Source organism: Gnatocerus cornutus, chromosome 6, assembly GCF_029298725.1.
Source record: "Gnatocerus cornutus isolate USDA-ARS CGAHR chromosome 6, icGnaCorn1.1, whole genome shotgun sequence".
NCBI lineage: Eukaryota > Metazoa > Arthropoda > Insecta > Coleoptera > Tenebrionidae > Gnatocerus > Gnatocerus cornutus.
The window spans coordinates 10,874,268-10,890,266 of NC_142238.1; the positions used below are offsets into that span (position 1 = coordinate 10,874,268).

The window sequence follows — 15,999 nt, forward strand, 5'->3', positions numbered from 1 at the left end:
TTAAAATTTGGTTCGTCGATGCAGTTTTACTGGTTGCGTCATTCACGGAGTAATCCAACCATTTATTTCTTCATTAGTTAAAAATCGAAATAATTAGCCATGGAAGGTAATCATAATCGAAATTCTTTTAATTACACAACATTTCGTAATACTTTGGCTTCTGGAAAGTTTCTGTTCACACCATTTGACCACGTTTGTACTTTAATCACTGACTCATTCATTATTTCGTGCCACCACTTTCAGTTTGTTTACAGTTAACCTCAAAGCTTAAAGTTCTGTTTTGTCTTTTTGTGCTTACAATTTGCAATGGGGAATACAGCTTCCACTTCTTTATGGTCTTCTACTTACAGTGAAATCAAAAGTAAACATGATGCTGCGTACAGTGTTATTCAAAATGCGATCACCTTGGAAGAACAAGAAAAACCACAAGAGGTAAAATGTTTCTTCTTGCTACGATTTTCTTCATTTCGTTTCGTAGGCTTTACAAAAGTACAAAGAAGGCATTCAGTTGATTGACAGTGCGTTAAGTGTCCAAGTCACATGCCCCCAAAATCCTGATATCACTTGGGAAAAAGCTGTTGTAATGATCCAAAAAATGAAGAAGACAAGAGGAGAAGTTTTATCAAGAATTACTTCTCTTCAATTATCAAATGATAACTTTGAAGACAGAGAGCAACCACCATCATATGAAGAGGCAGTGGCAAGCACCCCCACAGACACCCCACACACATACAATGAGTTGGCAAATGCTCTACATCATATGACTGTTGATAGTGTTGACACAAACTCAACAATAGAAGCAGGACTGGTTTATATGTATGAAAATGTTAAACTGTATTTTATTTCTCCTAAAGGAGAAGTGTCCTCAACTTTAACTCCCCAAACATTGAAGATCATTCTCGTTGAAAGTAATTTCAAATATTCTTCTTTTTGTTGTCATTTTACTACAATTTTACTACAATTCTAGATGAAGGCGAAAATGTGCCTAGGGCTATCATGCAGATTGGAGACTGGGTCTACCCTTTAATTCCAGGAGTTTCACCTTGCTACAGATCTGATTATGGGGCTTTTATCCTTCCTAATATTTACTCAGAAACTCCCGGTAATCGTCATCCCTTTTTTAATTGTGTCTACAATAATCTTTAATTATAGGCTCATCTGTTGGGATTATCCTGCCATCAGATGCAGATGCAGAGGCCTATGATATCTTAGAAAGCGTCCTTTATGGAATTGTTGGTGAAACTAAACCTGAGAGACTACCGCCCAAGGAATTAAGTGAGAAAATATCAGATGGGATAGTTACAGGTAATCAAAAAACTACCTAATCCAATAGGATTATGCAACATCCGACTTTTGACAAAAAATTAGTTATCGGATCTATCGAAAGTTAAAGAATCATTTCACGCTTTGATCTTTTTTCGTTATCCCAGGAGCATCGTACTTATCCCGTGGTCTGCTATTTGGGGCGGAAAAAGTTGGAAATTTAATCAATCAAAACACTCCCAAGCTCCTTAATCGCATGCAAAGCGCCGAACAACCAACTGAAATTCCAAACAAGGTCGTCAAAGGCATGCAGATTGCAGAAACAGCCACAAACAAAGCAGCCAAAGTCACTGGATTTGTGGGTTTGTCTCCATCTTCTTTGCAGTCCCCAAAATTAAATCTTGTTATCTAGCTGAACAAGTTGGAGTTGCGACAATGAAACTAGGACATTTCCTTGCGCCTCACATTCAAAAACAGGGTACTAGACTTCTAACATCGGGATTAAAAATGTCAGAGGAGGACGCTAATGCTAAAATGAAGGGCGTAATGACTGTAGCAGCAGGGGCTGTTGAGGGTTTTGCTACTGTTTATAATGGTTTAGAGAATTCTGCTGTTATTTTAGGGACGAGTTTGAAAGAAAATACTGTTAAGGTTGTACAGCATAGGTATGATCCGTTTTGATTGAAATGATATACATATATAATAGTGGTTGATTATGTTTAGGTATGGACATCCAGCTGGAGAGTTTGCCGGTGATACGTTGAATACAATGGGAAACGTTTATTATATCAGTCACAACGCGAAAGTTGTCCAACCCAAATATCTTGCCAAGAGAACTGTTAAAGAGGCAGGAAAGGCCATGGTTAGTGGATACAAGTATACCAATGAAGGAGCTAGTACGTCAGCTACTGGTGTTACACATTTTCCGTCCAAAAGCGAAAATTTTGGAGAAAAGGATGCAATTGAAAAGAAATAATTTAACAGGTTACTTTTATATTTATTCTAGGTTTAAAGGAGGGTTTGATTTTTTATATTACCTAAGTTATTAATATTTGAGAAATAAATGACAGGTATTTAGTTACATTTTATTATAATTTGGTACAGGATAGCGCGATAAGACAACAGCTCTAAATAATTGCTCTTTTTGCAACTTGTTCATAAGTACGCTTTTAAACTGACAAAAGCACAAAAAAACCCTAGTATTATGTGTGAAAACATTATGTAATCGTTAATTTAAAGATTAAAATTTAAAAATACTCGGGAGATTGGTACTGTGATAATGATTGAATTTGTGTTTCATTTTATTTTTGAATAAAACTATTTCTTATTTTATATCCTTTGGGAAATCTCACAACCATACATACCTCATTATACAAACTTAAATAATTCGGATTTGCACGTTTAATTTTTTTCATCTGGAAACAAAAAGGCGATCGAACTTCAAAACTAAAAAAACGTCAAGATTAGAAACATCAAAATGTAAAGTGACATTGAACGCATTTTTAAAATGCTAAATGAATTCATCATGGAAATCGCTCTTCGCATTTTCTTATGGTTCTTATTTTTGTAAGAACGACTCTCATCAACCACAAGTCAGCAACAATCTTTTTAGATGGTTGGATCAGTCTGATCCTTTTATCCGCCAAATCCAAGAAACCGAAATCTGGAAGTATAAATATCCAATTACGCCAAGCTACGTTCCAGCAACGATATTATGGATTGCACTGTTTAGCCTACCAGGAATAGTCTTCTTAACTGAAACTATTGTTACCAAGAAAACTGAAGATCCGATTCGTGCTTGTTTGGGGATAACATTAGCGTATGGGTTAACAGGGGTCTTTACATCATACTTGAAAATGTTAGTTGGTCGTCCAAGACCGGATTTCTATTATCGATGCTTTCCGGATGGAAAAGGGAATGATTTTAATGACTGTAAGGGATCGAGACACCATTATTTGGAGGGTAGAAGAAGTTTTCCCAGTGGACACGCATCTTTAAGCTTTGCTGCTATGACATTTTTATGTTTGTATTTAAGAAGGAAACTCTGTTCATTTAATGAAAAACATAAGTCGTGGCAGTTATCCCTTTGTTTTTTTCCGATGGTAATTTCTACAGGAGTGGCTATTAGCAGGACTTGTGATTACCATCATCACTACGAAGGTACCAATTTTCAAAGTATAGTATTTCAACTAACGTAAAATTTTAGATGTTGCAGTTGGAAGCTTACTGGGCACTGTAATAGCATATCTATCCTACAAAGTATATTTTCCAACGACCTGCCTAGAGTAACATTATTGTTTTATGAAACTGAGAATTTTATGTTAGCTACATTTTCAATTCCACCTTCAATTAGATCTCCTTGATGAACTGGCCCCATTCCTGGAGGAGACCCAGTGATTATCAGATCATTTTCTTCCAAAGTCATGTACTGTGATATAAAACTTATTAATACAGGTATAGAAAAATTGAAGTCATTAGTATTTGCATCCTGTTGCAGCTCATTGTTTACTTTGCACCAAATTTTCAAATTGTGGGGATCCTGAACTTTGTGTTTTGGTACAAATGAGCTGACTGGACATGCGGTATCAAAACCTTTGCCAATAGTCCACGGGCCGCCTTTACTTCGCGCTTCTTGCTAAAAAAAATTACCCATAGAAAAATACAATTAGCAATAATATCTTAATAACCATGCGACACGTTGCTGTCATGTCAAGAGCCACACAGTACCCCCCAACAAAATCCATGGCTTCATTCTGTGGTATGAATTTACCCTTTTTGCCAATAACCACTCCTAGTTCAATCTCCTGATTAACAGAGAAGCCTTGAGGAATCTATGATTATAATTTAAATTGACAGGGATATTAGAAATCGATTACTTACCACAATAGACTGCCTTTCTGTTATATAGCTGCTGGTAGGTTTCATGAAAATTTCAGGAACTTGCGGTGGTGGTTTTTGGAGCTTTTTCAGCAGCAACCTGAAATTCACATTACTTCACAGGTTCCAAAGAAAATGTACATTTGGACTTATAATTTGCAGTTACACCGATAATTTTCTTTCCGTTTCGCATAAAGTGGCTGCAGTTCGTCATGTCGAATTACGTAAGTTTGATTTGAATTTGGCGCCGTTGTTAACTTTGGGGATTTTCATGTTGGAACTAAAATGGTAATCTGCAATTCTTCTAATCGCCCATTCTCGATACGAGTGAAATGGGTTTGTGAGCTTCGCTTGGTGGTTTATCGAAATCATAAAGTTTCACATTAAGAAACTGTGGATTTGGTTTTATTTCACTCTTTAACAATTCATTAATACAATAACGTATAATAATGTGGTAGTGACATTGTGCGAATGGTAAAACTGCAGCAGTGAGGAGTGTGTACTGCTCTCTACATCAATGATGATGGAAACAGATAAAATTGAAGATTCCAACAGTAATTCGCAAGTAAGTTATTTGAGAGAATTTTTAAGCAGCAATGACCGGCATAAAATTAGTAAAATTGTACGGCCATATCCCGTTACGTTACACCTGTCAGAAATATCTGATGTGTCTGACACAATTTTATACTGACTTGACTGGCTTTTTTGTCATATCGGGTTTATGATCATTTCCTTTTTGTGCACTTCTATTCTTTGTAAATTCCGTTATATGCACTTGATCCTGCTTGAACCTGTCATGGCAAGCCGAACGAAACAAGAAATTGTTCTTTGTCGATGTAAAGTTGGGGGGTATTTGACCTTTTGTCCACTGACTCATAATGGCATTAATATTGACTGATAAACAATGCAGTTATCGTAAACTAGCAAAGAAAGGTGTCGGATTTAGGACAAAAACTTTTTTATTTAACATTGGTTTCTAACAATTGAACTTAAAAGAAAGTTTTTGTTTTGTTTATGCATTACTAAAAGTAAAATCTTGATTTAATGAGTACATCATCGAATAATACGACTTTCTCTTAGGTCCTGTTACGGTATAGTTTATAACTGAACAGTCTGACTCGCGAAGAATGCTTCGCTGTGGTGATAATTGAGAATCAAGTAAAGGTGTTCGATAGTGGTACTACATTTTTCTTTTTTTTGGTGCGGAAGTGACGATGTAAGGACAACAGGTTTGCTGGGGACAACCCATAAATTATGCGGTATTAATATCTCATCATAACAGTATAACAAAGAATAATCACGCATTCAAGTAAAAACTCATGCTCGGTGACCTCTCAAATCAAAAGTCACGTCTTTCATTAAAAAGATTCTTTCGTTTGACAAATTAAGTTAATGATATAGATCTATGACGTCACCATCACTCTGCAATTTTCTTTACTTTTAACCTCGGAATTAAGTATTAACAAAAGATTATTTTCTAATCAAAGATAGGAGTCGAGGCAAAGCACTTTTAAAATTGCAAATTAGATTTGATTGGCTGTAGTAAACGGGGCTGCAGAAGAACTGAAAAGAGAAGTTTAATGTACCCAAATGTTGTACATCTTTGAAATTTGTTTTTTTGTTCTTCAGAATCGGCTTGATAAACCCGTTTAACAAGTTTGATCGTGTGCGAGTTATTAGACCATCAAATTTCCAACTATGTAATTTAAATTCATACAGTACGACAACGAACAAAGTATGAAACACAATTTTCTTCTTTGTCATTTTCAACATCATTGGTGTTACATTACAAAAAGTTTTTTAAAGTGTAATATTACTAAGTATATGATAGAACAGTGGGAATCAAAACAACAAGATATTAATACCCAACACTGATTATGCCGATTCAGAATTACTTCTTTAGAAAAGAATTGCAGTCTTGCATTCATCATAGTCATAAACATTCGCCGATTTTTCTATCTTATTGGTAAATTGCGCAGAAATTGAGTTATTTTTTCAAATGCTATAATTCCCATTATATGCTCGTAATTTTAGCTGTAAAACAGCATTCGAAATCACAAAAAAAAGCGCAGATCACGTAACTGCATGGGAGATCCTTTTCCTGTTCATTATATTGCGAGTGCTGCATGATTTTAGAAAAATTTTAGAAAATAGGAAATACCACGTATAACTTTTATACAATTGCTTCGTTTGTGTGTGAAATTACATTGTCAAGTGAAATTTCTCCGGCTTCTGATAATAATGAAAGATATTTCTTGTATTTTTATGTAACACCTAACAGATCTATTTATGGTGGATCACATTGTCTAGTGGATGTTTTAACGATGTTTGTATCTCCAGAAAAATCAACATTTTTTCATAGTCCAATCTCTTAGACGTCGTTTTTATTGTTATTATGCGTTTGATGTCATTGTACTTCAAATTTCTCTCATGAAGAGTACAAGTACCCGACCAACTTTCTTAAATTTTCAAAATTGTTCTTGTTTTCTATCATTATAATTCAACTGCAAACTTGTTATCGCTGCAATAAATTTAATATAAACAGAATATATTATAAAGTGAATGAGAATTTTTTTAAGAAAATCAATTATGCAAAATTTATGAATCAACTAATTAGCTTGTGCAACGCGATTCAAAATTGATGAGTTTTATTAATCCTGGTTTATACTCACGTAAATTAATTTTAAAATTCCGTCACAGCTGCATATCACAATAAACCTCGCAATTATATCTACAAGTTTATTGTGTCTTTATTGTAATAAAAAGACCGCTGTGTAATATTCGACCTTTCACGGATTTATTGCAGACTTTTGCGTAGAAACCAGCTCCTCACAAAGAAGTTGAACGTTGTAAATTTCTTGTCATTCCTTCAAAGCGGTGAACTTCGCTTCTTCACTGTCTCTATCGAAGGTTTTTGTAATCCTTTCTCAGTCGATGAATAATAAATAAATATGTATGTAGTGTTAATATGATTCGTCGTCAGAACCTTCGCGGTTTGCGTATCGGTCCTTGATTTCGCGATCTTGTTTACTTCCCGCGTTCGATTAGGAATTTAATAGGTATAATATTTAAACAAAAATAAAAAACGGAAATTTAGGTTTCTTGTTTCCAATTTCATATCCACGTAAAATGAAATCTTAATTTATTTTTAATTGTCATGTACAGTTGCGGCGGATGAAAAGTAAGACAAAATGACAAGTTCAATATTTTGTCTTTGTAAAACCACCTATAATTGAAGTTTTTGAAATGTCAGTTCGATTGTCATTGAGACAGGACGATTCAGTGTCGTAGAAGAAAGAACTTTAGTTCAAACTTCAAATATTTAATAAAATTAAATGTTGTTAACAAAAATTAATATTTTATTATTGCTGCATGACCGGAATTAATAACACTTTCAAGTCTTCGTGGCATCGACATAATAGCATGTTGAGCGAAATGTTCAGGTATCATTTGCCAGTTATCCGAAATGCTCTGGAGCAGTTTTCGCGATTATTGGGCAAAATTTGTTCATTTATATTTTTGGTCATGATACCCCGAATGTTCTCAATAGGATTTCAAGTCGAGACTCTTTGCCCGATAAGATAATGTTTGCGCCCTATTGTCCTGTAAAAAATTGCTGACAGGGCTCGGACTGCAGTGGAAAAGGGGTTAATACCACGTCTTCGTCCGGGGTTGATATTTTTCTTCAACCAGTTCCTTGCTTCTTCGGATGGTTCCCATCTCTCGAAACTAACGTTTTGCTCGTAAAATCGTATTCTTATTGACAACAACTTTATTTGCAATAGTTTTTATGGCGAGTCCATCTATTAAACGAGCTAGAATCAGAGCTTTTTGCAATTCTGTGAGTTGGGGCATTTTAAAGATGTTTGGGACAACTCTGGTTTATTTTCTGTTGACAGTGACATTGTGATCCTTGATTAAAACCTAATTTACACCTTATAATTTTTGAAATTTTCAAATACAGGGATGTCATACTTTTCATCCGCCGCAACTGTACATCTAGGTTGAGTAATCGAGACTTAACTGGTTTGAAATGTTCAAATGAGTGTAGGTGGCAACGGGGGCTTTGTAAAATAGAATGAATTGTGAAGATTGTCAAATGCGTTTTTTAATTATTATTATTATTGTTCATTAAATGTCGTAGCCACTTGATGTAATCTAGCATACTTTTCATAAAATGCTAGATTACACCAACATCATGCAATCTAACGTACGAGATGTCGGAGGTTAAAAAAAGTGTATAATTGTAACAAAACAGGTAAAAACATGAAGGACGTATTTATCGAAACGAAAACGTGTTTCTACAACTTTTCAGAACTAAACTTCAACATTATTGCCAGCCTAATGAAGAGTAAAAGTGTTACCTATTGTTTAATAAATGCGATGGAGTAATCAGTTGATAACAAGAACGGTACACAAGTTTGTCATTAAAACAATGCATTACTGTCTTGCTTAATTTTAAAGAAAGTGTGTTGGTAGAAATCTTTCAAGGGCGGTTTCGTAAACGGTAGTGCCTTGAATTTTTACATGCAGTTTTTTTTTATACAAATTTGGCTAATTCTGAAAGTCATCAATTTCTGCGAACATTGTGATTTAATCTTAAAAACGTGTTGTGATTCATGTTTTGTTGTATGAGATCAGATAATGGCGATATTTTGAAGTAGTTGGCTTGATAGCTAATCAAGGCAGCAATTTATTGATCCTCTTCCTGGAGTATGGCCCACATATAGTAACCCAAAAGGTATAAAGGGCCCCACAAACCTTGTTCTTGCACGACGGTTTCGGCCGTTACAACGAAACGGTCGGAAAAAACGAGGTCTTCGGGTAAAACTGTCGGTTCAACACGACACTAATAAAAATTTTGACCGTCAATTGTCATCTCTTTTGTACCCTTATCGGCAAGCGCGTGTCCCAGCAATAAATCATGGTTTGCCTGAACTAAAGGGCCCCACAAACCTCGTTCTTGCACGACGGTTTCGACGGTTGGAACGAAACGGTCGGAAAAACCGAGGTCTGTGGGTTAAACTGTCGGTTCAACACGACGGTTTTTGCCCATAGACCTCGGTTTTCCGACCGTTTCGTTCCAACAGTCGAAACCGTCGTTCAAACACGTCGAGCAAGAACGAGGTTTGTGGGGCCCTTTAAGCGCTGCGGTACAACCAGATGGTTTACAACTCTGGGATGTTTTCTATTGTAGACAAGTTAACTTTTACACAGTGGGATAATTTTAGTGGTGTAAAAGTAACGAAAACAAGCGTACCCGTATGTATTCGTTACTATAACAGTTAGTACTCGTTACTATCGTATCGTTACGTTACTCGTTACTATCGTATCGTTACGTTACTCGTTACTATCGTATCGTTACGTTACTCGTTACTTTTGATACCTTATAACAAGCCATGTTATGTTAGAGCAACGAATCGAGTCATATTGCGTACGCGTACTGTATGACTTCGCACGTTTAACTAACTCTATTATTTTCAAATTATACTTTACTTAATTATCAAACATCATTCTTTGTAACGTACATTTTTCAATTCACCGAATATGCGCGCACATGCGTAAAACTTACAGTAACGAAAAATGCGAGTAACGAAATGCATTTGTGAGTAACGTTTCGTTACTCGGTACTAGATGACGGACCCGTTACTCAGTACCGAATACATACGGTTTGCTACAGCTTTGGATAATTTTACTGCTGCTATATAGCCTTATACAAGGTGTTTATAAATGTTTCTAGCATCAAGGGTGGCTATGAATTGTCAAAGAAATTTGCCGCTCCTTACAAATGTAGGTTTAGATTTTTCAACTGACATTTGCAGTTAAACTTAATTAAGAGCAAAGTTAATTTTGACCAAAAAAAACTGTTCCAATTTTGCTTTGAAACCAGAAAATCAAAAACTTGGACACAAAATCGTAACTGAAACGTGTTTGACATAAATGACATTTTAAGTGTAGAAATTCCAGAGCCGCCCTTGATGCTAGAAACATTTATAGACACCCTGTACCTCTTGGGTTACTTTAATATTAAGTGTTGGATTATAGGGATTTAGTTCTACTGTACTATTATTATTCAGGGTTTCCCATTGGGATAAGTCATCATAGCCAATCGATTCACTATAAATAATCCTTGTGTAATTATAAAAAATAATCCACTTTATCATGCTACAAAAACATCCGGTGATGTTTCACTCGTATGTAGTAAAGTGAGGTTGAACGCTCTGCTTTAATTGTCTCAGTAGTAATTGCAGTCATGCGATTTTTATAATTATCTGATATTGTTATCGAAACGCCTGTAAATGACCAAATAAGTGAAACTTGATGAGCTATTGTTGCGCAGTTGTTGCCTAAAACCACAATCACCGCATCTGTGTGACCAAAGCGAGCTTTGTCGGTTTTAATGCTTCGATAATTATAAATGCAATGGTTGGTAGCTTTGCGTTTGTTTGACTTGGATTAGGCAGGTAAAAAATATTTCACGGAACCGTCCTCGCTTGAAAACTCGTCTTGTCTCCTAGCCGTAATTCTAGTTCAAGTGTACCATGTATGTTAATTTCGTCCTGGATGTCGACCGCACTTTATTTATGAGATTATACTTTTGATTGAAAAAAACAAGGCACCAGTCGAACGTTTTCTATGTTTGTATTTCCTCTAAAGAATTGCGATTCATATCAGCGGCAAATAGACGATTTGTGTGTGCACAAGGAATTCAACTTTCTACTAAACACATCTAATTATTGTATTTATGATTTCTAGTTCCATTTTTGTTGTATGTTATCTTCATGTTGAAAACAACATGTGGTTTAAAATCGAAACGTTGTCTTTAATTTATTTATTTATTTCAGTATCCAATGACAATATTATCACCGTACGACACGGCGAGGAAGAAAGAACCGTCGGCCACATTTAACGCGGAGAGAGAATCATGTCTGAAATGCTTCGAAAAATGGAGCGAAACCGACCAAGTCGAATTTGTAGAGAACTTACTAGCTAGGATGTGTCATTATCAGCACGGCCACATAAATTCCTATTTGAAACCTATGCTACAGCGAGACTTTATCTCTCTATTGCCAAGTGAGTATAGAAAATAAAACGCAAATATTTGTTTACAACAATGACGTTGATTATATTGAGCGAGAGCTCAAATTTACATATTGTAATATTGGTATCTTTATGGTTATTTAAAGAAAATGAATTCACTTGGAAACTTTCAATTTTTCGTTGTTCGATAGTAAGAGTGACACGTAAACAAACAATAAAATTATTATAATGGCTTTTCTCTATCCATCTGTGATTGACTTCATGCTATGATTTTACATTTTAAATTATTGTAGAAAAGTGAGAAATAAATATGTGGCTTTCTGTTGTAAAGTCTATAATGGTCTCTTATGAAATATTAATTAGTAAATTATAATATTCCGGGATATGAAAATATTCGTAGTTTAATAAAGCTTGAATATATTTTAAGTAGCCACCGAAGTTTGAAAATAAATAACTAGTCCCAGTGGTGTCAAGCAAGGCCACTTCAATGTTAAATTTCCTTAAACATAAAATTGCAAGATCGCGCTAATTGGTAATTTAGAGTACAAAGCAAAAATAACGTTTGTTTATAATTTTAGAACAAGGACTGGACCATGTTGCTGAAAACATATTATCATATTTGGACGCTGACAGTTTACGAAACGCCGAATTGGTGTGCAAAGAATGGTTCAGGGTAATATCAGAAGGAATGCTATGGAAGAAATTAATAGAGCGAAAAGTTCGAACAGATTCTTTGTGGCGAGGTTTAGCAGAAAGAAGACAATGGTATAAAACTTTCTCAAACTCGTTTTTTATAAGCATTATTTTTTTATTTTTAGGATTCAACACTTGTTCAAGCCGAGACCCGGTGAAAACCATAGGCCGCACTCATTTTATCGGGCCCTGTTCCCTAAGATAATTCGTGACATCGACAGTATAGAGAGCAACTGGAGACATGGACGGCATATATTGCAGCGAATCAACTGTAGATCTGAGAATAGCAAGGGAGTGTATTGCCTGCAGTACGACGATCAAAAAATCGTGTCGGGTCTGAGGGATAATACGATAAAAATATGGGACAGAAGTACATTGCAGTGCACTAAAGTTCTAATAGGACATACTGGATCGGTTTTGTGTTTACAGTATGATGACAAAGTTATTATTAGTGGTTCTAGTGATTCTACTGTGCGCGTCTGGAACGTTAACACGGGAGAAATGGCTAATACACTCATTCATCATTGTGAAGCCGTCCTGCATCTTAGGTTCAATAATGGAATGATGGTTACTTGTTCGAAAGTAAGTTTTTACAATGACACTCCCATTATTTATTCTTGGAAATTCAGTTACCTCAACCTAAATTACCCATTACGTCGTACTCATTATTTGTATTTACATATAATGGATCATATGATCGTCTTGTCCACCAATAGAGCATGAGAAATTAGTTTACAATTCATCAGCGTATTCCATATTCTGAAACGTGATGAATGGATACTTGGTATAATGTAATGTAAATTGCAAATTTAAAGCATTTGAATTACGATTACAAACGGGAAACAACGTTTAATGTTAATTTGAAAATATCTAAATCTTCCTTGTTTTTTCTAAAATTTTATCAAACTGAAATTCAACGCCCACCGTTCGGTATTTTGTTGTTTAATGAACTGTCCTTCCAAGTTTCTTAACATTCATTGTCATAAACCAGCATTTAATGTTTTTTCTAACAGAAAAAAAAGCAATAAAGGCTAACTGTTTCTTAACCCCGTTTTCTCAAGCTCTCCAAGAAAAGTCTCAAACTTTATTGTTTAATATTGGAGCATTCGATTGGAAATGTTTTTCACGCCTCCAATGCTGTTTTTGTAAGAATTAGTTTGTCCTACAAAATGTTTTTTCGTTCGTCTACTTCAGTAAACACAAAAACGGAGTGTTACATTGTGGATAACATTACTTGTTTCTTTATAAGGCGCTTTGTGTCACTGCCCTTTTTTGGAATTTGTGTAGATCTTGATCGTTATTGAGCACACCATAAAACTCCTCAAAACCGTGGCGCGAATAATACGTGATCACCTGATCAATTAATAACAAAAAGTGACGACAAGATTTTGATTACACGCGATTTCGCCCACCTGTTGTCACTTTTGTACTGTAAAAAAGGCGATCGCAGATCAAAGCGATGACAGATTTCTAATTACGACATGATTTTTACCTGATCATAATTCACCGTGATATTACATATTTTTTTATTGCTCATTAAAGTTGTTAAAGGTTCGTTCCGTAATTAGACATCATCTTTACAGGATCGCTCGATAGCCGTATGGGACATGACATCACAGTCTGAAATAACCCTTCGAAGAGTTCTCGTAGGTCATAGAGCTGCAGTGAACGTCGTCGACTTCGACGAAAAATATATAGTTTCAGCATCCGGTGACCGTACTATCAAAGTATGGAATACTTCAACGTGTGAATTTATGCGAACATTAAATGGACATAAACGAGGAATCGCTTGTTTGCAATATAGAGATAGATTAGTAGTAAGTGGAAGTTCGGACAACACCATAAGGTAAAATTCAACTTTTATACTTTCGATGAATGACAGAATGAATGTTCCAGATTATGGGACATTGAATGTGGATCTTGCCTTCGAGTTTTAGAAGGACATGAAGAATTGGTACGTTGCATTCGTTTTGATTCGAAACGAATCGTCAGCGGGGCGTACGATGGCAAAATCAAAGTTTGGGATCTTGTTGCGGCGCTAGATCCGAGGTCCCCAGCCAATGCTTTATGTCTTCGAACATTGGTAGTAAGTTAATACAGTCATTAAATTCATTAATATCATAACGCAAAGTCATTGTGATCATTTTAATAACGGAGTAGTTAATAAAGGTCTGGGAGTTGTTTAGTTAATTGTGGCTAACCGGTGCTTGGGACTAAACAATACGTAACCTCATAAAATGTTAAAATTACCGTTTTAAAACGAAATGGACCTTGGTGCCGAAAATAGTGGTCACATTTGTCTTCAAAAAAAATCGATATCGGAACTTATTTCTCTTCTTTGATGCTAGGCGTTTGGAATTGCGAACCTAATTATTTACTTACCTTAACATCATTTATACCATTTCTACTAATTACATAATTTATTAAAAGTATTGACATTTACGTAATGATAATTGAATTTGATGTTTTTAGAACTAACACTAATGGAAATATTTTTTTTAAGAATGTCAATCATGTTACCAGTAGAGTACAGATTAAGGTACAAATATTTGATAAAATTTCTTAATAGACAGTATCGGTGGTTCAAATCGACATTATCGTGCCAGTATTTTGATTGACAATTTGTGGAGCAGTTACTCAAAATTCCATGTGTTTTAGTTTTCAAGCACCACAAATGAGTGTTGTTTTCAATGATACAAATTTGCAGGAACATACCGGTCGAGTGTTTCGGCTGCAATTCGACGAATTTCAAATAGTGAGCAGTTCGCACGATGACACGATCCTGATTTGGAATTTCCTGAATTCAATCACTGATCGTAGTGCAAAATCGCCTTCACCTTCGCGTAAGTATACAACTCGTTAAATGTGGTTGTGTTTTAGTGTATTTTTTTTAGCATTTGAATAAGCTATTGAGAAGCCCACAACCATTATTTCGAAGTTAACTGAAAAACAAATTGAGCAAGAGCTCGTGTCGTATTGTGAACGCATTATATTGACGGATTATACATACGCATTAATTATTATTATTGTGTACAATGTTATACTTAAATTTGATATATTTATGTCCTAATTTATGATTATGAAGGAACGTGTTTGATATAATTGAGGTTACTTTAGATGTGTTTTTGTCTTTATGAAGTATTGAATTTAGCTGTTGTATTTCTCAAACCGAATTAAAGACGTAGGTGTCAACAAATTCTTTGTTGATCTGTTGTAAAATATTTAATGAGTTGAAACTGCAGCTAATGTGATAGTATGTTTTGAAGTACCCAATTGTTTTTGGGCGTACCCTTCTAACAGTTGAAGCGTGACTTGTTTAATTTCAGTTATTGTTGAATTTTAAAAATTGTACATCCTAACTTTCTAGTCCGAAATTTTAACTAAATCAATTCGTTGTATTGTCAATTCGGCTCTTTCCATTAGTTGTGAACTATAGAAGCTAAGTTTAGTAATTTTTGGGGCAGACTGTTTAGCTTTCTAGTCTTAACTGATTTTTGCAAGATTAAAAGGGTGAGTTTAGAAATGACATTTTTGCAGTAAGTTCAAATAAACTTAGTGTTTATTAGTTTGGGATGAGTAAGTATAGTGATGAATCAATCTTAGGTTGTTAAGAATATTATTTTCGTCTTCATAATTTAAAGCATTGTGATCGATTAATTTTAGTTTACTATTAAATTTTATAAAAAAAATTGTCTTACTGTAACCAAAAACGAAATTAGACTGTTGTTAGGATTGCTTTGCACCTTATTTAGTAAATTAAAACAAAAAATTCCAAGAGTTGTCTGTAGGGGCTGTTCTTGCAATTGGTTTTGATCTGCCAAAATATAGTACTCGAAGATTATTAACAAGAATTACTTGTAATAGCTTTTGTGATAAATCTTACCGTAAAATTTGTATGCCTGTTTTGTACTATAACTGGAATGTACACTATTTCATGTCTTAAGTAAACTTATTCTCACTAAAAGGCACTAAATCAACATTTTATAATAGGTTAATGTAAATATAATTATAATTATGAATGTAGTGTTAAAGCATTTGCATTTACAATTTTTATTTTAAATTTATTTATATTTTATGCGTGTAAGTAAATTAAATGATGAACTACACACTTGTTTTATTTATTAC

The 15,999-nt window shown here is 34.7% G+C and overlaps 3 protein-coding genes across 4 annotated transcripts; 2 read left to right on the plus strand and 1 right to left on the minus strand.

The window, feature by feature from the left end:
• The first annotated feature begins 128 nt into the window (after nt 1-128).
• LOC148172838 (protein spartin-like) lies at nt 129-2,344 on the plus strand. The gene is given in 7 exon segments (XM_088040111.1): nt 129-432; nt 479-910; nt 913-1,102; nt 1,153-1,305; nt 1,431-1,625; nt 1,676-1,928; nt 1,987-2,344. Coding segments are annotated over 7 exon segments (1,602 nt in total). The 5' UTR covers nt 129-306; the 3' UTR covers nt 2,240-2,344.
• LOC148172839 (oxaloacetate tautomerase FAHD1, mitochondrial) lies at nt 2,335-4,442 on the minus strand. Its single transcript, XM_088040114.1, has 5 exons — nt 4,290-4,442; nt 4,144-4,240; nt 3,951-4,094; nt 3,593-3,898; nt 2,335-3,543 (listed from the first exon to the last, which is right to left on the minus strand). The coding sequence occupies exons 1-5, from the start codon at nt 4,352-4,354 to the stop codon at nt 3,511-3,513; spliced, it is 645 nt and encodes a 214-aa protein (XP_087896240.1). The 5' UTR covers nt 4,355-4,442; the 3' UTR covers nt 2,335-3,510.
• A 176-nt stretch (nt 4,443-4,618) lies between these two features.
• Nucleotides 4,619-15,980, plus strand: slmb (beta-transducin repeat containing E3 ubiquitin protein ligase slmb). Of its 2 annotated transcripts, none has more exons than XM_088040112.1 (8): nt 4,619-4,705; nt 10,986-11,214; nt 11,760-11,946; nt 12,000-12,456; nt 13,458-13,720; nt 13,771-13,960; nt 14,582-14,717; nt 14,769-15,980. In XM_088040112.1, exons 1-8 carry the CDS (start codon nt 4,658-4,660, stop codon nt 14,777-14,779), a joined length of 1,521 nt encoding a protein of 506 aa, XP_087896238.1. In that variant the 5' UTR covers nt 4,619-4,657; the 3' UTR covers nt 14,780-15,980. The 2 variants fall into 2 exon arrangements, with proteins under 2 accessions (XP_087896238.1, XP_087896239.1); XM_088040113.1 differs by having other exon boundaries at nt 13,771-13,957.
• Nucleotides 15,981-15,999: the final 19 nt, after the last annotated feature.